The 24,307-nt window shown below is 39.2% G+C and overlaps 1 protein-coding gene across 1 annotated transcript in view; it reads left to right on the forward strand.

Annotated features, from left to right (window-relative positions):
* The window catches only part of LRRC69 (leucine rich repeat containing 69), a 38,860-nt gene extending 19,352 nt beyond the window's left edge, over positions 1-19,508 (forward strand). The window contains 4 exon segments of the mRNA XM_030553433.1: positions 2,113-2,178; positions 2,181-2,216; positions 11,004-11,183; positions 17,213-19,508. Coding sequence (XP_030409293.1) covers positions 2,113-2,178; positions 2,181-2,216; positions 11,004-11,183; positions 17,213-17,323 — 393 coding nt within the window. The 3' untranslated portion in view covers positions 17,324-19,508.
* The last annotated feature ends 4,799 nt before the right edge of the window (positions 19,509-24,307 follow it).

Here is a 24,307-nt window from a genome sequence, read left to right on the forward strand (position 1 = left end):
AGTGTTTTGTTCATGTTTTCATAAATGTCCTTTTCTGGATTTTTGTTCAATAGTCACTGGAATAGAACTCAATTTTTCAGATTTGTAGGACATTTCTTCTAAAGTTTCTCTGACAATGATTATTGATTTTCATGAAATACCTAAACTAGTGGTTCTCAAACTTTAGCAATCCCAGGACCCCCCATTTTGATTTAAAATTTTTTTAGGACCTCTCCAAACCTCACACTCAGCCCTCAGGCCCCGCCCTCACTCTACTCCTTCTCCCAAGGCCCCACCACACCTCTTCCTGCCCCTGCTTCACTCCTGCCCCCGCCTCTTTCTGCCCCCTCCCCTGAGCGTGCCCCATCCCACTCCTTCCCCTCCCTCCCAGTGCCTCCTGCACGCTGCTGAACAGCTGTTCCATGGCATGCAGGAGGCACTGGGAGGGAAGAGTTGATCAGCGGAGCCCACGGACCCCAGTTTGAGAAACACTGACCTAAACCATTCAGCACCACTTTATAGCTGGGTTTTTAGTAAGCTTTCTTTGTCCTAGAATATCTACAAATTGTCTCAAATGAACACCTTTTGCAGACAACTTGTTCTTAATGCCTGTACTTGAGGCTTGGCAGAATTTTTTTTTCTTTAAAAGTATGGATAATATCGATTATGATCAATTTCAGTTTTCACAGTTGCAGGAAAATAGGGGGTTCAGACATTATCAGACAATACACATTGAGATTAAAAAGTTAAAGGCTTTATTAACTGTTAAAACACAAATTATCAACACCACATAACAAAATATACGAAGGAAATATATCTTAAATCAGCAAATTATATCTGTTTTGACTATTCATTTCGCTAGATAATTTGTAACAAGCCTTATTTAAAATAAGGCTTGCCCAGAAATAAGGCTTTACATTTTCTTAAAATAAAGTCATTACTCTTAGAAAAGGAAACAAGAAAGAGTACCACTGATCTTATAATAGACTTTCAGATACTCTATTAAATTGTCCTTGAAGCTGTTAAGTGAGGGAACAGGTTGTTATGTTCATTATTCCAGTGTGCCTATTATACGTTCAACTATGATTCAAGAAAAGTATTTGTGTACCTGTTGTTCTATTTTACTAGACAATAGTAATTAGAGAGATAAGAGCAGCATGATTCTTTTTTAAATATAAGATTAGCAGATCATTCCATTTTTGTTGGTGAGAGAGCCAGAAACAGAATCTTTAGTTTGTACATGTTTTCTTTATACACAGTGAGTTAAAATCATATCGTGTTTTTGTTGACTTCCATGCATTTTCCACAGCACTGTATACTTCAGAAACAAGAACGTGTTAGGCATACCGTAAAACAAGTGAAAAGTGAACTTAGTTTCTGTGTTTGTTTCAAGCCTATTTCACTTAGGCTTTCTTAGAATCCTAGACCACTTCTGAATAGTAATATGGAAGTGATTTGTCCAGTCTCATTTCATTTTTTTAACTTATTTATTTATTTAGAATTTTTTAACAGATTTATAAATTCTTGCCATATAAATAAATATCAGAACAATAATCATTACAATAGCAAACTTTTCCTTAGAGAAACTTTATACAGATCTCTCTGTTTAACCGAAAGTTACTTTAATATAGAATGAGCATCTTTACGCTGTACGTGACCTCAGTCACATTCCAAGCAAAGGGCCTTTCACTTCGCTCCTTACCTTGAGAGGGTATTGGGGCTGTTGAGTTGAATACAAGAGCGTCAGAATTAAATACATGTTGATAAAATCATTCCTATTTAACAACAAAGGACAGGTTTTTTAATCATTATTTTCATAATTTCCACTGTGTTAGATCTTAAATGCAGAGATTTTGATAATCTGTAACTATCATGTGACTTAAAATACTCTAGGCACAAGACCTCTCTTGTAAAACAACCAGTCTTGTTTGATTTACATTTTTATACTATTTATTAGTAAGGATAATGGAATATGTACTCCACTTAAATCTTGTATTTTTTTTTCCAGCAAATGAGTATATTTCCTGCATTCTATACATTCATATTTGTTACATTTGTTTTCTTGTTTAAAAAAGTAGCATTTGAAATTTTTGTTACCTTTTCTACATAATTATACTTTATTTATTCAAATAGATGGAGGACCTTATGCTGATGGAACTTTACTGTGAAGATAATCCATTGCTCCAGAAACAGCCTGTTTCTGCGCCATACAAGAGGAAGAAGTTTGGTCTCTTAAGGTGAGCAATGAGAGACTTCAACTAATACCTTCATAATTTTAAAAATTCAAGATTAAAATAAAATAAAGATTGAATAGTATTCTTGTCAATCCAACAATTCTAAACAGTTTCTGAATCTCTGTTCAGGTTATTCCTTCATGAACTACATGGTTTTGTCATATTTTATTTTGCCTATAATATTTTTTGATCATAGCTGATTATAACCATTGTACTGAAGAAGTAGGAGAGGTGGAGGTGAAAAGTTTGAAGGGAGAACAGAGAGGGCATCAGCATTTACTTAGCAACCTTCCATTTACATTTTCGTATTGCTATAAAACAAAATTCTGCCCTGACTAAGGGTTTTATGACAACAGCCTGGGAATGGCAGTTTAGGCGGTAACAGTAGATCATCATAATCCCTTCCGGCCTAAAAAATCTATGAATCTGTAAAGGATCTACTTCCAGTTTGCCGTTATATGATCCTTGATTACTTGACTCAAATGCCTGCCAGATACTGAGGTTTAATCCCTATCAGGTCCAACTCACTCTATGACTGCATCATTCATCTTTTTTTGTCAGCTTATTTTTTTTCTTTGGAATTGTAAGGCTGCTCACAGGATGTTCAATGATAATATTGCAGCTGCTAATTCCAGCTGTTACCCAGATTCCATTCACTTCTCTCGGAAGAAAACTTGGCTGTAGTGGTTCGTGTGTTCATCGTCTCAGATAAAAAAATTTTAAGTACCTAACCTGTTTGCAAAAGTGACTTAGGCATCATTCATTTTAATTGAAAATGGGAATTAAGTTCCTCAGTCACATAGGCACTTATGAACATTTTACCGATCCAGGCAAAAGTACTGTAATTCTTTCTCAACCTGGACAGGAGAGTGACAAAAGTTGCAGCTAGTACACAATTTGGTGGCTCATCTCTGAAGTTTTTTGTTACTAGCATTCTTCAGGAAAACACTCATCATTTTACTACCACTGTTGCAGTTTCACCACTATTAACTGGTATAAACAATCTGCACAATTTTTGTCACTCATTTCTACCTGTTTTGAGGTGCACTGGAAGTAGTGCAAAGGGATGAGATTTCATAGAAAATGCTGGTGTAGATGCCGCCAAAGGACCAGTGCTCCATAACCGGTCATGGCATCCTCTGCACTACTGGGTCTAATTCATTGTTCTAATGTATAAAATCCTCAGTAGGCTAGACCTATGTTAACTCAGACTGCTTCTTGGTCAGAAACCCTACGCTGTAGCTACCCCTCACCAATTATCAGAACGTTGATACAGATTTGAGAAAATAGAAGGCAAAGCCTTCTTAACCTTAGGTCCAAGACTGTAGGACGCCCACTTGAAGGAGATCACTGCAAGGCACATCTCTTTGCAATATAGCCCTCTAAAACCAGGCCAATATAAAAGTTTGTGACGTATACAAAACTAGCAGCTCAAGATTAAGCAGAACAGAGAGATGATATCATGATCATGGGAGGAGACTTGATAACATCTAGATTAAGTTGGAGTACTTATTGCTCCAGGCAGCTCTTAATTGTATTTTTAATACTTTTATAGTGCTTAGATAAGGCAGTGCTAAGCAGCTTATGAATGCTGGTAAATAACCCTGAGTCAGCTTCAATGTGTTGGTACTAAATCTAAATCAAAGAGATGTTTGCTGTGACAAATATCTTCTTGTTTTAAAATGCTATTTGCAAAATCTGTTTAAAATACAAGAACATGTTACAATAATTTTAATGAATTGTCAGTCTTTTTTGTTCTCAAGGACGGGGGAGGTTCTTACTTGGCATGCACTCCAGAAAACTCCCATTGATATCAGTGGAGAATTTTGCTTTAGTAAGAAATGAATGAACACAGAGCCAAGATCTTGGGATTTGGCTCCAGTGGCACCTTTTACAAAGTCAGGAGTTTTGTTTTGGATGAAGCACAATATATCAAGACTAAAGCAAGTATATGATTACATCCATACTCTTCTTGTAGGTAAGATAAGATTAATTAGTTTTACCTTCAACAAGAGCAGGTTCTTTGTGGTGGAACCAGTTAATAGACAAAGAACTCTACAGTTCTGTGTCACTGAGCAGTCAATTCTGCATATTTGTCAATTATTGATTTAATTTCTATCTAATTACAGTATGTAAAATTAGTAATTTACTGTTTTCTCATGCAAACTGTGGTGGACCTGAGGTTTTTATGTAATAATTAGTGCTGTTGAGTAATCACAGTAAACTCACGCGATTAACTCAAAAAAAAATTATTGCAATTAAAAAATCATCATGATTATTTGCAGTTCTAATCATGCTGTTAAACAATAGAATATTGTTATTATAGAATAGAAAATTATTAAATATTTTGGATGTTTTCTACATTTTCATATATGTTATATCTATGTTGTAACTGAAATCGAAGTGTATATTTTTATTATAAATATTTACACTGTAAAATGATAAAAAAAAGTATTTTTCAATTCACCTCATACAAGTACTGTAGTGCAATCTCTGTTGTGAAAATGCAACTTATAAATGTAGGTTTCTTTTTGTTATATAACTGCACTTGAAAACAAAACAGTGTAAAACTTCAGAGCCTACAAGTCCACTCAGTCCTACTTCTTTTTCAGCCAATCACTAGGAGACAAACAAGTTTGTTACTTTTACAGGAGATAGTGCTGCCCTCTTCTTATTTACAATGTCACCAGAAAGTGAGAACAGGCACTTGCTTGGTACTTTTGTAGTTGGCATTGCAAGTTATTTACATGCCAGATATGCTTAACAGAAGTCTTAAAAAAGCAACAGTCTGATGCAGCAACTACAGAACCTGAACCACCAAAAAGAAAAACAACCTTCTGCTGGTGGCATATGATTCAGATAATCAAAAAGGAATATGCATCGGTCCGTACTGCTTTGGATTGTTATCATGCAGAACCTGTCATCAGCATGGATCCATGTCCCCTGGAATGGTGGTTGAAACATGAAGGGACATATGAATCTTTAGTGCATCTGGCTGTAGGGATATTAAAGAGGGCACTAACAGTGATTCCCCCAAGTGACAGTGACCCCCCCAGTTTCACCAAGTGCAGAGGTCTTTTAGTTCTTCTATTGGGGCTTGTGGGCTCCTGTCTGTAGAAAACACTGATTCTATCTGTCCTGTGAAAGATACAGTATTACTATATAAAACTTACAAACAAGTTAATTGACTTTGTTCTTGAAGTAAACACTGTGCTAGCCTTAAGCTGTAATTGATACAATGTAAACAAACAGACTCCCACCCTCTGTGATTACAGGGCCAGGAATCTCATAGGAATTAACACACACCCCAGAAGTGGTGTAGGCAGTAAATTAAAATATGGTTAAGATATGGAATGTATGTTGATGAATGTTTGATGTACGTGAATAGTTAGGGAGGTACCAGCCTGGAAAGGATCCATTGGCCAAAGAATGTGTCAAGTGGACCACTAGACAACCCCCGGAGGGTAAACTGGGATCCACCCCAAACACCTGGAAGGAATGTGCCACTTTAGACAAATGTGGAGACACCAGGAATGTGCCATCTGCTAATTGAGCCAACACCATGCTAATTGAGCCAACACCACCAGGATGAAATGGTTCCCATAGACTAACATAGGAATTAATTCCTATAAAAATGGAGTCTAAAAACTGAGAACTTTGAGTCCCTGGTTCTGGCTGCCAACCTCCAGGAGCATCAGGTGCATCTGACACAGACTCGGCTTCATCCTCATGGCCAAGATACCTGGCCAGTAACTTGGCATGAGCAACTTCTAGGCTGGTAACTATAACACCTATACAGAACCTGAATGAATGATTGTGTGAATGAACATGTGTGTGTGTGTGTGTGTGTGTGTATAAGGAATAAGTAGTGATAGGAATAAGTAGTAAAACAATGTAGTTTGCTTTTATCTTTTGCCTTATTATTATATTTACAATAAATGTGGCATCTTTGCCTTATCCCTCTTAATAAGATCCTGCTGGTTTTTATTATATTGGTATAACATGGCATATAACTATCTTGCGATGCTGGCTACAATAGTGCCATGCGAATGCCTGTTCTCACTTTCAGGTAACATTGTAAACAAGAAGTGGACAGCATTATCTCCTGCAAACGTAAACAGACTTGTTTGTCTGAGTGATGGGCTGAACAAGAAGTAGGACTGAGTGGACTTGTAGCCTCTAAAATTTTACATTATTTTATTTTTGAATGCAGGTTTTATTAGACATAATTCTATATTCATAAGTTCAAATTTCATCATAAATGGATTGCACTACTGTACTTGTATTAGGTGAACTGAAAAATACTTTTTTTGTTTTTTATAGTGGCAAATATTGTATAAAAATAAATACAAAGTTAGCACTGTATACTTTGTATTCTGTGTTGTAATTGAAATAAATATATTTGAAAATATAGAAAACACACCCATATATTTAAATAAATCATATTCTATTAATGTTTAGCAGTGCAATTACACGATTAATCACGATTAATTTTTTATCGTTGACATCCTAGTAATAATTGTATTATGTGCATACAGTAACTATATGTGATGTACTTAGTGAGTGAGTCACTAGGTAGCTATATTGGGTTATTGAGTTTTCCCATATGAATGCGTTGGTTTAGTTTAATAGAGGCTGTTGGAAAAATGAGCAGGAAGCTCCAGAGAAGCAGCCTCAACAAACACCTGTGGGCTATTACAAGACAATGACTGAGTTATTAGGACTGAAGATGCTACTTTCTGTCAAAGTAACTTGGCTGTTTTGCCAATACTGGGAGCCTAGAGATCAAAGGAACATTACACATTTAAAAAAGTTGGAAAAAGGGAGGGAGTTGTCAGTGAGTGACTCCTGGTGGGAACAGACTGACACAGACAGGTCCTTGTGGGCATGTCTGAAGGCTTGGGGCCTTCCCAAGCTTCCAGGGGATGGTAAGCCTAGGGAGATGCCATGTGTCTAGACTGTTTATTGTTTTAAGATCTTTTTCTCTGAAATGCTTTGGTTATAAATAAACAATACTTTGTTATAGAAGGCTGTCTGGTCCCTGGGTGCCACTGATCATAGCTCCAAGGAATAGACAACAGAAGAACAAGTTAGGCTTCCAGAAGTGGTAATGGTTTCACCACATATGGAAGAGAAATAAAGTTTTAGTCATTAGTCTTTTAAGATCCTTTCCTCAAGGCATGTTTTATCGTCCACAAAACAATATCAACTGAGAAACAATGTGCAGTATTTCCCATAGGCTTTTTCTGCTTAACCAGCCAGGAGGGGAGAGGATACAACCTTCCAAGTTCCCCTTTGACCCAGTTTCTCCTTTCTTTTATATCTCTCCTCCCACTCCTGCAGCGTATGCAACAGGAAGATTATAATATCATTGTCACGATGGCTTTTGCTCAATATGATATATTTGCATATGCTTTTTTTGTACAGGAGGTCTCCCTTGGTCTTAATAAGAAATTTAGGATATATTTAGTAATACAGATATTAATTGTTATATAAAGAAGCATTGCATGCATTAGCCAAAGAGTAATTGTTTATCTTACAAGTTTACTTATGTGAAAATGTTACTTAAAACAAAAAGTCTAATGGGGGATATATTAAGAATAAGCTGGGCTTCTGAGATTAGCAGACAGCTGTTTTTGTAGCTTTTATAGAATTGCTACTATAATCAGGGTCTGAATGAGCTGTCCCCGACACACGACATGAGCTGGGGGAAAAGGACTTCAGGAGCAGACTGTATTTGCATAAACACAACTACTCTGCCATAGGTGTGCAACAGAGGGAACTGCTCTGCCAAAATGGTCACTTGTGGCTGGTGTTGGGTTACAAATCACTTTTAGTCTTGAGTGTAGGGGTAATGGAATGTTGTTATCCTGATTGTGTGAGTAAAGGCAGTAGAACTGTACTTATCCTGCTCCGATTGCGGGGGCAGGGGTCACTCTCAACTAAACCTCACTGCTAAGAAGGGGATAGGAATGCAAATCCCAATGAAAGGCAAGGAAGTAGGGACGGTGTTTGTACCTGGTGGTGTGGGCTCTGCGTAAATAGCCCATAGACATCATTTGACTGTTCCCCTCTTCACGTTAAAGGTGTAGGCCTGGCTTGTCATAAGTAACTTGCCTCATTTCTTAGGCTTGATAGTGAAGGTGAATGGAAGGTTAAGTTGTAAATAGGGGCTAAACAAGCAGTATGCTGGAGTCAAAATGTCTGTGCTAGCTACTAAGGTAAGCAGTAACAACCTGATAGGCATAATGGACAAGATTAACATGGAAATAAAGAGCAAGTTCCACATGGACAGAACATGCTATACAGGGATTGGTTCCTGCAAAGTAACCAAGCCAATCCAAAACAATGAGATGTAATGTATAGCAAATGCAATATCATGTATAAATGTATATAAAGGAAGAGGTTTTCTGTGTAACTTTGGATGTGTGGTATGGCCTATACCCACCCTTACGCTTGGGTCTGATCAACTCAGAGTAGCTTTGTTGTATGCCAAATAAAGGAACCTGAGTGACGAAATCAGGAATTGAACTGAGAATTTTGGATCCCAGAGAACTGGATGAAGTGTTCTCCCAGACTGGACAATGTGTTCTGGATAAGCCAAGTGGAAAAGGTCTCAGAGGGAATCCAACAAAGGGTAGAATTGATTAGGCTCAATTGAGAGTTTTGTTTTGTTAAGTGATTAGGAGAGCTGAAATCACTGATGATAAGGTCTAGCTGCTGAACCTTAGAGCTGATGAGGGACAGTTTGCGGTGAAAGAGACAACCCATCCTGCAGTGAGGTTCACCGCTGCCTGCTAAAATCACTGAGAGCTGGGTTAACTTCCACAGAATGTGGCATCAGAGTAAACAGTAGCAGCAGCAGTGACAGAGTGAATGGCGGCAATTGTGAGTTGGTTGCAGAGGCAGCAGCAGCAGCTTCAGGCATTGCTTGACACTGGCCCACAGGGAGGGAAGTGAACTCACATGAACGCACTTCTGAACTCTGAGCCTTTGCTGACCAAGGACAGCAACTGTGGGTGGGGTGCAGTGGAGGGAGAGCGCAATGGCAGCTTAAAGGAACGTTTGTTGGATTTTTACACCACAAAGTGAGAAACTGAGGCAAAGGACATTACCCAATATACTTTGGGGTGGGTATTTCTTCATGGTGATGTGCTTTCGAATTGTGGTTGTAGTGTTTTCTCAAATTAATGCCAGGTTCCTTTCCCTTTTTATTAAAAGTTTTCTTTTGTTATACCAGACTCAGCGTTTTGCGAGAGGGAAAGTATTGCCTCTAGAGACATCTGGTAAATTTTCCCAGATTACAGGGTGGGGGTAAGAGCCAGTTCTGTTTTGTACTGTTAGAGGAACAGCAGGATATTGAACCCCGACCTTGGGACTGCCAACTCCACCTGGCAGAAGAGTTACACTACAAATATATCCGCTTACCCTTTCAATTAGTAGCAAAATAATCCTTGTCATCAAGAATTTCAAAGACAACAGAACATTAACAAAGGCCTATCAATCAAAGTAATTAATGCAATGATTAACTTCAGTGAAAGTTTTAAGGCCTGGAACAGTCTAGACTATTGAGCAGCCATGCCACCCTTGCCCTGCAACCTTGGCTGCCTTACGATGCTTTGATGAAGGAATTCCCACGTGGGCTGCTCACAAACAGCCTTCCAGCATTCAAGCTACACCCTGAGTGTTTATAACTGCAGCTTGCCAGCCACATTTAAATTATACTCTCGCTCTCACCAGCCTTTGTTATACTGCAGTTGTCCCCAAACTTTTGAGGGTCGTGCCCCTCCTTACTCCTGTTGGTGCCAGCCAGGGCTGGGAGCAGAGCCGTGGCTCACGGGGGCAAAGAGGCTGAGGCCGAGGCCGCAACTGGGGATGGGGCTGGGGGGGGACAGACCCAAGGGCGGGAGCGGGAGCGGACCCACTCCGAGACTGGGGACGGACCAGGAGTCAGGGACTTGGCTGAGGGTGAAACTGGAGCAGAGCAGGGAGTGGCTGGATAGCACTTCCTCCCACCACCTGTGGGGACTAGCCCGGCCCCCGCTGTGCAGTCCCCAAAGGTGCCTCTGCACCTCACTAGGGGACCTGTGGTCTAGGGAAGTCTCAAGATAGTTTTAGTCCATCAATTCCATTCATAAAATAACCATAATTTTCCAAAATCCAGCTTTCTCTAATACTTGATCTGAAACAGAGAGAGAGAGGCCATGTAGTCTCAGAATACATTCTCTCTTGATAATGCTCATTTTGCTTGTCGATTATCAGGATTCTAATACGTTGAATTGTACTTCCTTCACATAATGATAGATTGACGTGCTTTGCAGTTTATAAACATTTTTTTATAAGCACAATAATTTTTAAAAAAATTCCTTAATTCCTTTTTGTGCAAAACTGAGCTGACTGTGCTTATGGAGGTGGAAGGGTCATGCATATGAGAACACAGCAGGATGGGAGATAGATTTGCAGTGTTGGAAAGAACAAGAAGATGAAAAGGGGAGAAGGAGAAAGTGAGAAATGTGAAGACAAGTTCAGGTGGCAGCAAATTGAGTTAATGAACTGAATAGCAATGGCAAAGGTGCAGTGCAAATAATGGCAATGACATTATGGACAGTGAAGTTAATGGCAGTGGCAGTACACGTAGTTCACCATTGTTTTAACTGCTAATTGATATTTCCAGTGTTGAGATTAGTCATCATTCAGTTTTAAGTGGCAAAATAGTATTTATTTTGACCTAATACCACATATTGTGAAAATATTTCAAGAGTTGTATTCTGTATCTGTTAAATTATCCAGGAAATAGCGGCAAGATTTATTTTCAGTCAGTTAACCAAAGAAGACTCCATTCTACATACTGCAGTAAAACAGAACTTGGAAGCATGCAATATACTTTCCAAAAAACAAGAGTGTGCTCAGTGTGGGCAAGGATTCTTGAATATATGGCTGGAGTGCGTACGTTTTGTGAATGTCAAACAGGTAAATCACCCGTTTATGAATTTTTCCTAAAATTATAGGTCTTGCTCCTGCCTGAAGATACGTAGTAGCATAAAATAAACTCATGTGCAGTTGTTTCCTCTTCACTTGAAGATCTCTGAGCTGAGAAATCATGTAGGAATGGGTTCACAAGCGCAGGAAATGATTCCTTTACAAAGATGATGTAGAGCTAAATATTAGTAGGCAGCACTGAATCCATGGGTTTCAAAGTAGCAGCCGTGTTAGTCTGTATCTGCAAAAAGAACAGGAGTACTTGTGGCCCCTTAGAGACATGCTGAAATAAATTTGTTAGTCTGTAAGGTGCCACAAGTACTCCTGTTCTTTTTACTGAATCCATAGTCTTTCTCATGCTTGGTTGCAGGATTACATTGCTCCAGAGTGATTTGATCATTTGAAGATAAGAATCTTTGTGGATACTATTTCAACTTGTACATTATGAGTATCATCCTTCAGTGTGCTAAGTGCTGCCAGAAAAAGGAGGAGGAACTCAGAACCTTGCAGTGTTGGCCCTCTGTGACATCTCTTTCACTGTAAACTTTTCTGCATTTCCTGATGCCGTAATGAACTCCCCCCAACAACTGTGGATCATCAGAAACCTTGCTACTTTCCACTCCAGATACAAGCAGCATTTCTTTAACCATGCACCTTCTCTAATATAAACACAGAGCAACCAGTATATTTATATTTAAAAACAAAAACCCAAACCAAAAAATAAAACCCAACCTACCAAACTAAGAGAGTCCACTGCATATGCATCTCCCTCTGAGGAGAAGATGACAGAACAAACAACACACGTGACAGATGTGTAATGCATTAGTGGAAGGCACTCGGATCCTACAGTGATGAGCGTGGTATAAGAACTTATATAGAATAGAATAGAAAATAGGCACCAGGAAGAGACGCACTTAAGGGAAGACCTTGGTTAAATGAAAAAAACCTGTAGATGCTTTATGACACAACAACAGTATTCCAAGGGATCTGAGGTAATGTCTTCTTCTTTTTAATGAAAGATAATCTAGAATTCCAGATTCTCTCATTTGTTCTGATCTGGCAGTTCAGAGTGACCGCAAAGCCACCAAATCTGTTGGAGGATTCCCCCAACTGAAGTAGAATTACTGTAGCTGGCTGCAATCCTCCCTTCTCTTGCAAGTCCTGGTGAAGTGCAGGAGTATGTCCAGGGTTATTCTGTTGTCCTTCAGTCTCTGGCTGCTGGATGGCCTTTGAGTTCCACAGTGACCCAGCATAGATTAGAGCAACCGCAGGGATATTCCCTTATGTAGTATATTCAGTAATACTTAATCACCTTTGTGTTGATTCAGTTTGAATATTTGAAAAGGCTTATGTGTTCCATGCTTACCCTCTCTAATTCATTTTCTTAGCCAAGATATAATATTTAGCTATGAATCTTTGCACTTAAATCATTCTACTGCAAAACATCTCCACTAGTCTACAGCAGTTGGTTGTCTTGTGTATGCACTGGACCCAGGGGCTGTTGAAGTTGTTGCGTAAGAACCCATCTGGTTGGCCCCAACCCTTTCTTGTGTCATACCTGCCCAGATGTTCTCCTTTGACAGCAATATTACATCGCAGAGGTAATCATTTCCTTCCTAAGGAGCTAATTTTTACCACAACTGGGCAAATGACAAGCTCTTCCTCCCCCACTCCCCTCTTGACTTTTTCACTTGAATTTCATTTTATTTTTTTTATTTTCTGTCTCTCTCTATTATTTCTCTCTCTTCAACGGCATTGCACCTCTAGTAGCAATTGCAAATTTCATTAACATGTTATTTTCTTCCTCTTCTAGACTAGTAGGGAGGAGATTAAATAAGACTGGACTAGCAACACTGACCTTTGCACATACCGCTAGGTACCTTACTTAGCCAATGCACTGTCTTTTTGTAACTCTTTATCTCAACCAGTTTTCAATCTGTATGACAGAACTACCATCCCAACAAATTTGGATTATGTTCTCATGACACATTTTGTAATACAGTATCAAATACTTTACTGAAATGCTTTACCACCCACTTGTAACTAAACTACAGCCACCAACTCTATTACACATAAACCCCTGTGTTAGTGCGCCTCAGATCTTCTCTGAAAAGAGCTCAGAAAGAAGAGGAGGTAATGCATTCTCTGTCCATTCAGTCCTCAGCCTCTCTGCTTAGACTGCCTGCAAGAGTTCCAACCATACGATTAAAAAAAAAATAGATCTTTTCAATTAGGAACAGGCCTTGGACCAACAAACTAATTTCACATAGGCCAACACCTTGGTTTTAGTAACAGCTTTCAGTTATTACTGACTTTGGCCGTAATGAAGCCAGTGACTAAGAAGTAAAAGGCTCTGAATTCCATTAGCAAATCCCTGAGCCAGCTAGCCCTCAGGGTGTGTGTGTGTGTGTGTGTGTGTGTGTGTGTATATATATATATATATATATATATATATATATAATATATATATATATATATATATATATATTTCATTTCTTTTTGTTGTTTATCTTAACTATTCCATATATCCTCTTACAGTCATGGAGTTTAGAGAATAAACTACCTTTGTGTTGGATAATGAACTTTCAACCCTGCATTAAACGATGTTATATAATTAAAAACTGTTCGCAAAACATATCAAAATAAATATGCCTTCCTCCAAATGAGAGTGACTTGGATGATCAGTATTATGGAAAAATAAATGCAATTTTGTAACCACAATTCCTTTCAGTAACACAGTTAGCTGAGCAGCAGGAAAGCATACATCACCTTAGTTTATATTGTTAATTCTACTCATGATTTACAGCATGAAAGACTTGCTTAAGAGCTAAAATTACATGTTTGAATTAGACATAATACAGTCAGCAGTTGAAGTTGAGAACTACAAAAGACTAAGTCACAAAACTGTTGTAATGTATTTGTATATGTTGCACCTTTGTATTTGTTTATTGCTATATATAATTAAGCACAAAAGGAGGAGAAATAATACAGAATTCCTAATTAACCATGATTGTTCTTGTCATGAACCTGTGTGTATTGAGAAGTATGACTAAAGTTCACTAATAGTAAATATACAGTATTTTATTTCATCTTCATAGCTGCATTAGGACTTGCTCTCTTTTGTTCAAAAACATTGATCACTAGGCCTTCGAAGTCTTTGATAACTTCTCATATATTCTGCTCTCCTGCTTTATATCTATTTGCTCTTTTTAACTCCATTACCGTTTTATTTTTCTAGTTTTCCTGGTCAGATGGTAGTATTCATGGGCATGTCAGAGATTCTAAATTGTCTGCTTATAGGATATTTATTACTTAAGGGGACATTGTTATGTCTTTTAGACCAAAATGAAATCATTTTATTGTATCAGCAAACAGGAAGGACACAGTGTGGTATTCTCTTGAGTTATGAGTTGTCCTGCAGAATGTAATTTGTGCACTGCCCAATGCAGAAAATACATGCATGCTTGTTGATAGATTAAACTCCCTAAAGCAGACCCTTGTGAATGAGCAGCTGCATATAAGATGGGAATAGCAACTCAGATCTAAACTTTGAAAAAAAAAATCCAGTTGACCTTTTAAAAGGATGTTGATAGACATGAATAGTATCCTAATGCAAATTTTCAAATGGAACTCAATCTGTCTCCTAATTACATGAATGCAATCATTTATGAGTGTACTAGCATTTGAACCTAGAACTGATAGTATAGACATCATTGCTTATGTAAGTATAAAGCCCCTATTTTGATAATTTGACCCTCTATTTAGAAGCAAGCCTGCTAAGTATCGTATGTCATCATCTTTTTATTCTTTATTTCTGAGTGAGGAGTAATGTGTATCCTCATGTTCAAGCCTGATTGTCATAGCATGCTGTAAAAAATCCTTGAGGCTTGTCCTCCACACTAGCAGTTTAGGAATATGGGTACTAATTTTGCTAGAGCAGATAAGGTGGAAAAGTTAAATGACTAGTCTGTAGTCTGATGAGTTGTACTGGAGAAAGAGAATTGGGTTTCAGGAGGAACTAGAAGCTGGGGTTTGAGTGTAAGTCTATGGGTTGCTTCTGCATGTGGTATAGAAACAGCAAAATCCTGAGCATGTTTTCTTGGAAACAGCTTTATTAAATATACTACTTTTCTGACAGCTCTGCCTCCTTGTTGCATCATATATTGCTCATGAACCACTGTCTAAGGTTACACAGCACATCATTGGCAGAGAGTGAGGGATATAGTCAAGTCACCAGATGTCCAGTCCCTTGCTCAAAGCCACTAGAGCATGCTGTCTCTGAACTCCTTGATGGAGTTCAGACCTGGGATTACATGAATACATATGGATTATGATTATGTAAATATAACTAAACTGCTGAGCTCTATTCATTTGGGTTTTTTAACCCATTAAACTTCCAGTCCAACTGTATGAAGGTAAAACTACAAGGACCAGATTTTTCAATTCATACTTGATACAGTACTTGAACCTGCAGACCCTTGCATTTGTATTGGCAAACTGGTTCATTCATTCTGTTTGTTCCCTCTGGGTGACCTGGCATTGGTCACTGTCAGAAGACAGGATACTGGGCTAGATGGACCTTGGGTCTGACCCAGTATGGCCGTTCTTATGTTACTATGTTGATTTACTTCCACACAATTCAGTGTCTGATTTGAAAATTTGGCCCTGCAGATAAATTCAGACAGAACAAATATATAGCTCTTAAAAAACCCCAACTCCCCACAAAAAATGTAAGATTCTGGAATAGAGAAACAAAACTCATTTAGCTGGAGTGTTTATTATGGGCATTATTAAAGGAGACATCAGGATGGTTGGCTTCTTGTACAACTGCCCAGGACAGGGTTGTTTAATCAATTTAAGGTACAATCTTTCATGTAATCATTTATTTAACTAATTTCCATACGAATGAAAATGACTTGAAAAACTACAATAGAATTATTAGAATTTTATTAAGCTGCTAATTCAGAGCTTTCACGGCTATTTTACAAACAACTACACATTTAGGACCGAACAAGCTATTGAAGTCTATGAATGTATTAACTGTGGTCAAGGACAGGGGAAAAAAGGTTTAAAATTAAACTGAATATTGCAAATATCGTAAAATTATTTTGAATTTTTAAAAGAGAAACTCGTGTGCCCTGGATGGTCTTCCAATGGATGAGGCTATGGACTGGGACTCAGGAGGTTCTGCCACTGACCTGCCATGTGACTTGTATAAGTCACAGTGCCTCAGTTTCCCCTCCTATCCTTTGTCTTGTCTGTTTAGATTTGTATGCTGTTCCAAGCAGGGACTGTATTTTACTATGTGTATAGACAATGCCTGGCACAGTGAGGTCCAATCTCAGTTGGGGCCTCTATGCAATACTGTAATACCACACTTCAAGAAATGCAGTAGTAGTAGATCCCTATATTTCTCAAGTCATTGAACTTCCAGAGATCTGTGGATAACCAGTATAGCTCCATTTCTTAAATGCTTGCTTAATTTAGACAGGGTGGAAAAGGCAAAGCTCTCAATCTCTTTTATCACCTCAGTTTCTTCGTGTAATGTCTTGATTTTTCAAGTATATTTAAAAAACAAAACCAAAAAAATCAGTAAAATTTCCACAGACTCCTTCTATTGACCAATTTTCACATTAGATTATACATATTAGACTGCATTAGCACCCAGTCTTTCTGTCTTTACACTGGCAAAACTCCCATTCATTTGTTTTTATTAATGTGCTCAGTGCTGCAGCATGCACAAAAGATGGCCCCAAGGATATCAATTTTAATATTACTCTTCAAGCTAAAACTTTAATGTGATTTTGCCTGTAGAAGGCCTGCAGTATCAGACCTTAGAAGAATTATTTTATTTACAGGGTGTTCAGAAAATTGGGAGCGTTAGTTTCTTATTAGACAACTTTATTGCGAGTAATATCAAACACCAGTGTTACAAGTTTGCCTTAATTTTGTATGTAGTGTAGAAATATTTTCTATTTTTGCAATTTTTACATTGAATTTTATTTTATTTTTTTTTAAAGAAAATGAAGATAAGCAGAAATGTGCACCTCTTGCCTGTAAGGACATTGCTGTGCTCTTACAAATGCTTTAACCATCCTGGCCATGGATTCTTTGGAATTGCTGTACCATAGAGCAGGCAAGGAATTCACTCAATAAATCAGTCAGATTGTCCTCTTTGGCATTGTTTACCCTTACCCGAGAGCTAGTTCTTAGAATTCGTATTGTGTCTGTTCTCATTGTAAAATATATGGTGTATTGTGGAGAGATAATGAATTAAAAAGAAATGATCTCCATGTACATAATTATTCCATGTTTTTTGGCAGACAACACAGCTTCTGAAAGTGGATGAATTAAACCAATGACATTGTTTAAATATGACGCAGAGTTTTATAGTGTAAATTGTAAACAGACATATTGTGGCTTCTTTGACGGATGTCTTATGTTCTAATGTGAAATTATTATGAAAATTTGTTTTTCTGAGAATTTAGGATCAAATTTTAAAGCTTCAAAGAAATATATGGAGACGTCAAAGTGATTCTTTATATTTTCTTTCATTACCATTATAAATCCAGTTTTGTAGAAGTTTGTAACTTGGCACACAAGTGTCTTAGCACAGGAGCAAATATGTATGAGTGCTTTAATAATGAAAAAGATTACCAGTTTTAAGATTTTTGGTTTTTTGCATAAAACCAATTTAATTTTTAAAGAGGCACTTATGCCTCATCGAAAACTTTGAGAAAACGTTCTATATAGAAACAATTCTTAGATGTTTTATTTTTGTGGTTTCTTTTCTTCCCTGCTTTCTGATCTCTTTGGATGTTTTTAGATTGAAACAGGCATTTTTAAATCTTCCTCCCCTAAATTTATACTCCTCTGTTAATGTCATAAACCTGTCCTTTGCAACTAATTATAATGTTACAAACAGGGTCACTTGTTCTGGAAAGTGCTTAAGCATGTGCTTAAATGTAAGCACAGGCAGTCCTGTTGATTTCAATGGGACTGTTTATGTGCTGAAAGTTAAGGATGTGGTTAGGTACCTTTCTGCATTGGGTCTAGAATTATTTCAAGTGAGAATAATAAGCAGGAACAGTCACATACTTAAAGAGCAAAGACTGTTTTTAAACAATTTGTTGCCTAGGAGTAAAGAACAAGTTAACAAATACCAAAAAACAAGCAGAATTTTCTCTAAATAGAATATTTTTGTGATTTTTACATTTCCATGAGGCACCGGTGGAGCACCAAAAAACATTTCTCAAGAACTTTATCTCTAATATGGTGTACTCACTTTCAAGTGAAATTCATTGCAGACAGAGGATGTATCATGGAAGCAGTACAATAATACTATGCAGATAGTAGTGGGCACAGTCTGAGTGAAGGGAGGATTCACCATATCTCTCTGAAAGTACAAAAAAGAAGGAGGGCATTGAGGATAGGCTGGGGAACAAACTACCAGATCTGTGCATATGCAGATTCAGTGACTCGGAACCCCTTATAGAAGCTGCGAAAGGACTCCATCCTCCACAGTTTCCAGGTAGGACAGTCTTACAGAATGTAATCACTCAATCTGTGAGAGAATTCCACTGTTGTTATATTATCAAAAATGAGGAAACAAACATAGATGGAACACTAAATGCTGAAATTGTGCTCTTTCACGTGACAGGAGCATCTGCTTTGCATTGTACACACTTGGTATACATACTAAATATGTTCTAAATACACATTTACATCATAGGTCTCGACTGTCCTATTAAATAACTAATGCTGTGAATGAATCACTGCCTGATCAATCTTTCTGTTGTATTTTCTCAGTTAATAGGCACTTCAGAGAAACATTTGGTTAGTTTGGTTTTAAAATAATTTTGTTTTTTAAATAATTCAGTTTGACCCAAATTGTCTGAAGCAAGAAAAGTTAAATTCAAAGCTGCCTTATCTGCCTCCTTTTATTGCAGTGGAGTTATTTATACTTGGCTTCTAATACAATGTGTGCTGCCTTTTTTCCTTGGTCTTTTTGGCTAAGGTCCAAACTAATATTGGTTTAATATCTGTAAACATCCTCTTTTGGGGAACACTACATAAAGTTTCCAACAGGATGGATTCAATGAGCTAATAGATTTATCCTGTCTTTAATTACAATAATTGTATTGTGAAGGCATAAGAAGATGAGTTAAGCAGTATCAGCCTTAACTTTGAAAAACCTCACTGTCACTTAGTGCCTTGTGTGTTAATTTCTTTGTGCAACTCTGCCTGTGAAATACATGATAAGATGAACAGAACACTTCCTCAACCTAGAAATGCTCTCCAAGTACCTAATGAAACTGCAGCTTCAATAAACTAAAAATGCATGTGTGCAAGTTGCATTTATGGCCTCCTTTGTCTCCAGGGAAGGGAGTGAGACACCAGTGACCTTCATGAAGATCTTGTTTGGACGTGAATGGGATGGCATAATCCTTGGGAACACACTTTCCCTTTAGAGAGAGAGAAGGATTCCATTGGTGGTGTCCATTTGGTGCATTGTGTAATCATGCTGCGGGGCAGAATCAGTGACTGCTTCTGAGGAACACTCTTCTGCTTAAATCAGCGTCACTAATACATGTGGTGCTTATGCTGATGTCTGTGATGTGCTGACATCACGCTCCATGCTATCAGATGAAACAGGAGAAAAATACTTTTGTGTATTTTTGTAAAGATTCATCTGAAGATAATAATAGTGGCCATGACCCAGAATATTCCATGGAGATTAATAGGACTGGGGGACATCTACAACTCTCAGCTACTCATTGACTCTCAAATAGCGTTTGTTATTACAATGTCTTTCTCCCAGCAATGTTTTTCCCCTGGAATATCTGTGGGCATCACAAATCACAAACATCCTGTTAAACTCCCATTTAAATACAGTCAAAACTCCCTTGTATTCAGTGGGAGCAGGTTCTTCATACCCCAAGTCATGAGCCCTGTGGAAGTAGTATTTGCCTCCATCTTAATTAAGAATCTCAAACTACTATAGGTAAGTGAAATCCAGCAGGTCTGATGTAAACTGATGGAGAGTGTGAAAAATGAAGGTTCACCTGCTATTTAAGTTCCAAAGGGTATTTTACTTCCTTTGATGTTTTTCCCAGATGTCTTTCTGCTGTGCAGACCTCATGTAGCACAGAAGGATTTTCAATAATCTTGCTGCTCCTGCTAGCAGGAATTAATAAAAAGGAATGAACCAATGTGGATTATCATTGTTCCTTTCATTGTGCAGTTTATATGGCTAACTAATGATGCTTGTGTATCAATGCCTGTGTGATGCTACTTGTGTAACCTCAGTGTTACAATAGGCAAAGAACAGAAAGAGTTGTAAATGCCTAAGCACACTGAAGTGTCGCCACTGTGGTGTCGTCATAGGGCCCCTGGACATAGATCAAAGGGCCTTCATAGGACTCTTAGTAAGAAATATAGTTTCACATAATAACCAAGGAAAGACAGACTGAAAAGATTTTTGAAGTTAAATTTACATTCATCTATAATTGTGAACAAAATGTTTATGCGTAAATAAAATATTTGATAAATGGATTTTCACAACACTAGCCTGAGTTGCAGCTTGAACACCCCTTAAAAAGGCTACTCTGCCTCTTCACCTTCGATGCAGTCCCTGGAAGCTCCAGTAATGTGGGGCTCAACTGTGATATAGGCAAATGTTTGAACACTTGGGAAAGATGAAGACAGTCTGACAAGGAAGGTTGTGCAGGGGGACAAGGAAGAATCCATCCAAATCAAATAATGGTAGTTGGGTGGGAAGGTACAGGGTCTGATCTGAATGAAGAAGCAGTAAATATCTAAATGAATGAGGAAGAATGCAAAGCTGGTAATAGCTGGGTGGAAGGGAGATTGGTCATCAGGAATAATAGGAGCCAGTGGTAGTAAAAGAGCCCCCCAAATATAAATCTGCTTCAGTTCAAAATCAATCCATTGAATCTGTCATGCTTGTACGTTCCCTAATTCAATTTGTTTACTGCTTCTGGGATAGGTTGAAAAGGGACTCTATGCAAGGGAGATTTCAAGACAGCAGGCACAGAATACTGTACTGTTCATGCTTAGACCATGCTAGAACACTGAGCATACTTTAAAAATAATTGATAATGTCTGATGTAACAATTGGTCACTTGAGAATGCCTTTAGTGCATTTGACGGTATGTAACAATTCTAAGATATGTGACAGACCCAGGCCAGTTGGGTACAGGAGTCTGGTAGAGGGCAAATATACGGGTCACTGGATGAATAGTTTTCTGTTCCCTGAGTGACCAGAGCAGGGGCTGCACTAGAGTAATCAGGAACCTGCTAGAACCAATGAAGGCAGACAGGCTGATTAGAACACCTGCAGCCAGTCAAGGCAGGCTAATAAGGGCACCTGAGTTTAAAAAGGAGCTCACTCCGGTCAGGCAGGGGGAAGCCAGAGGAGATGAAGTGCATGTGAGGAGCTGGGAGCAAGAGGTGCAAGGAGCTGAGAGTGAGAGGGTGTGCTGCTGGAGGACTAAGGAGGACAAGCGTTATCAGACACCAGGAGGAAGTTCCTGTGGTGAGGAGAAAAAAGGTGTTTGGAGGAGGCCATGGGGAAGTAGCCCAGGGAGTTGTAGCTGTCATGCAGCTGTTACAGGAGGCACTATAGACAGCTGCAATCCACAGGGCCCTGAGCTGGAACCAGGAATAGAGGACTGGCCCAGTTTCCCCCCAAACCTCCCAACTCCTGATCAGACACAGGAGGAGTTGACCCGAACTGTGGGGAAGATCACTGAGATGAGCAAATCTGCCAATGAGCGCAGGACCCACCAAAGTAGAGGAGGAACTTTGTCACAAGTAATAGAAATATGCTGCACTTGTATAGATTGTGACATTGCAGCCTATCTTTGGGAATCATATGGTATTAAGTTCATGTATCACTGTGGGCAAGGGATTGTGTGCAGCTGCAGTGAGGACAGTTCCCACTGCTCCAGGAACAAAAAACATTGGGGGTTGATTAAGGTGAATCAGTTAGGTTGTAAACATCTCCAGGGAGGAACCCTTCCAAGGAGGTTTGCATATACTGGTTCAAACTGGGTTTTCCAGAAACTAACAAAGAAAAGGGATTTTATTATTTAAAAAAAAAAAGCTGGGTTTAAATTGACTTGCGGCAATCTGTCTAATTCAGCAAATGGACAGGACATTCTGTCTCGGGGTGGGGGTACTAACCCTTGCAGTGGGGGTACTAACTGGCTTTCTAGGGCCCCATAAGAGTAATAGGTGACCTGTGGGTAAGTATTTAGCATGAATCGACCCCGGTCAGACCTGCTTGGAAATAGCAGTGAAGTGCAGAGAGACAGCAAACCTCTCCTCTGAAGGGAGAGAGATGTGGGTCTCTGCTCCATGAGAGGTGATAGCTGAGAAGCCTAAACCTTGAGTCGGCACCCTCAAGGAAGAACAGGAGGGAGTCAGTTAAACCTGAAACTGTGACAAACATAAGCACTTTTAAAACAAGAATATTAAAGCATTTTTTACAAATAATTAAACCACATAATGTGTGTGAGGTAATGATGAATTAACCATTTCATTTGCACTGAGCCAAAACTTAAAATCTTGGCCCCTAGCCCATAAGTCCTCTTAACAGAATTTCAAACTCTATATTCCAATATAGTCCATGTGATTCCAACATAGTCCATGTCCATGGAGGGCAGTGACTTCTACTGGTCAGCCCACCCAGCCACCTGGCATGGCCCTTTAAGGGCTCAGAAGGGTCCACTAGATATATAGGGAGACCTTAGAGTCCCAGGAATTCATGATGCTTGAGGAAGGAATCCTGACGTATCTTTAAAGGCCCAAAGCCTTGCAGAGAGGGCAGGGCAAGGATCCTCTCACCCCATCAGTTGGGGAGGAGTCAGGAGAAGGGGACCAGTATAAAGACTGCCTCCCTCACAGCAGGGCCACACTGTCTGGAGAAGGCTGGCAGACTGACAGACTAAGTGGAGAGGGTGTTCAGTTAAAGGGAGCTGGATAAAGCCTTGCAGCTGCCTATTCCAAGCAAGAGGCTTGAGACACAAACCCCAAGTCATAGAAGAGGGCTGAGCGGGAACTCCTGCCTGGAGCACGGAGATACCTACTGCTCTAATGGTACTGCTCACACATAGCCCAGCTACTTCAGAGGAGGGCTGGGAATGATAAGGGCTTGGCTACACTCGAAACTTCAAAGCGCTGCTGCGGGAGTGCTGCCGCAGCAGCTCTTTGAAGTGCGAGTGTGGTCGCAGCGCCAGTGCTGGGAGAGAGTTCTCCCAGTGCTGCCCATACTCCACCTCCTAATGGGGATTAGCTTGCAGCGCTGGGAGCCGCGCTCTCAGCGCTGCGGCACTGTTTACGCTGGCGCTTTACAGCGCTGTATTTTGCAGCGCTCAGGGGTGTGTTTTTTTCAAACCCCTGAGCGAGAAAGTTACAGCAACCAATGTAGCCAAGGCCTTAGAGAAGGTACTTCATGGCTTGCTAAGGAGAAGCTGTGAGCAATCAGTTCCAGGCAGGGATAGCAGAGACCTGGTGAAGACATCATCAATCAGGATGACTGTAGGGACAGTTCAGGGAAGAAGCAGAAGGATCAAAAAAACACACAGTCCTTATGTGCCTAAAACAAGGTCCTTGGGCTGGAACACAAGAGAGTAGGTGTGCCCGGGTTCCTCTGCCTCTCCCCCAGACCAGGAAGGGGTGCATGAGTGTTGAGTAAAAGGCCAAGAATGACAGGTTGCAGACAGATGCTGGGAGATACACTTGAAGGCCATTAGATTTTGAATTTCCTGTTTGGGAGCTTTTTTTAAAATCCCTGGAAGGGAAATGGACTGAGCAGTGACCTGACAAGAGGGCTACACCAAGTATATCAACAGACCATTACAGCACAAGAACAACTAAAGAGGTGCTAGACTGAGAAAACCCCTGCAATTGTGTACCTGGATGCTAGGAAGCACTCTGGAGGTGAGAGGTGCAGTTACATACAGCTATGCCATTTAATATACCCCAAATCAGAAAATCAGGAGCATCAAAATTTAAAACTGCCTTCCTACACCAACAATTTCCCACCCTTACGATTCTCCATTTTCAAATGTGTGGGGGAAAAAGATGTG

This window comes from Gopherus evgoodei, chromosome 2 (assembly GCF_007399415.2).
Source record: "Gopherus evgoodei ecotype Sinaloan lineage chromosome 2, rGopEvg1_v1.p, whole genome shotgun sequence".
Lineage (NCBI taxonomy): Eukaryota > Metazoa > Chordata > Testudines > Testudinidae > Gopherus > Gopherus evgoodei.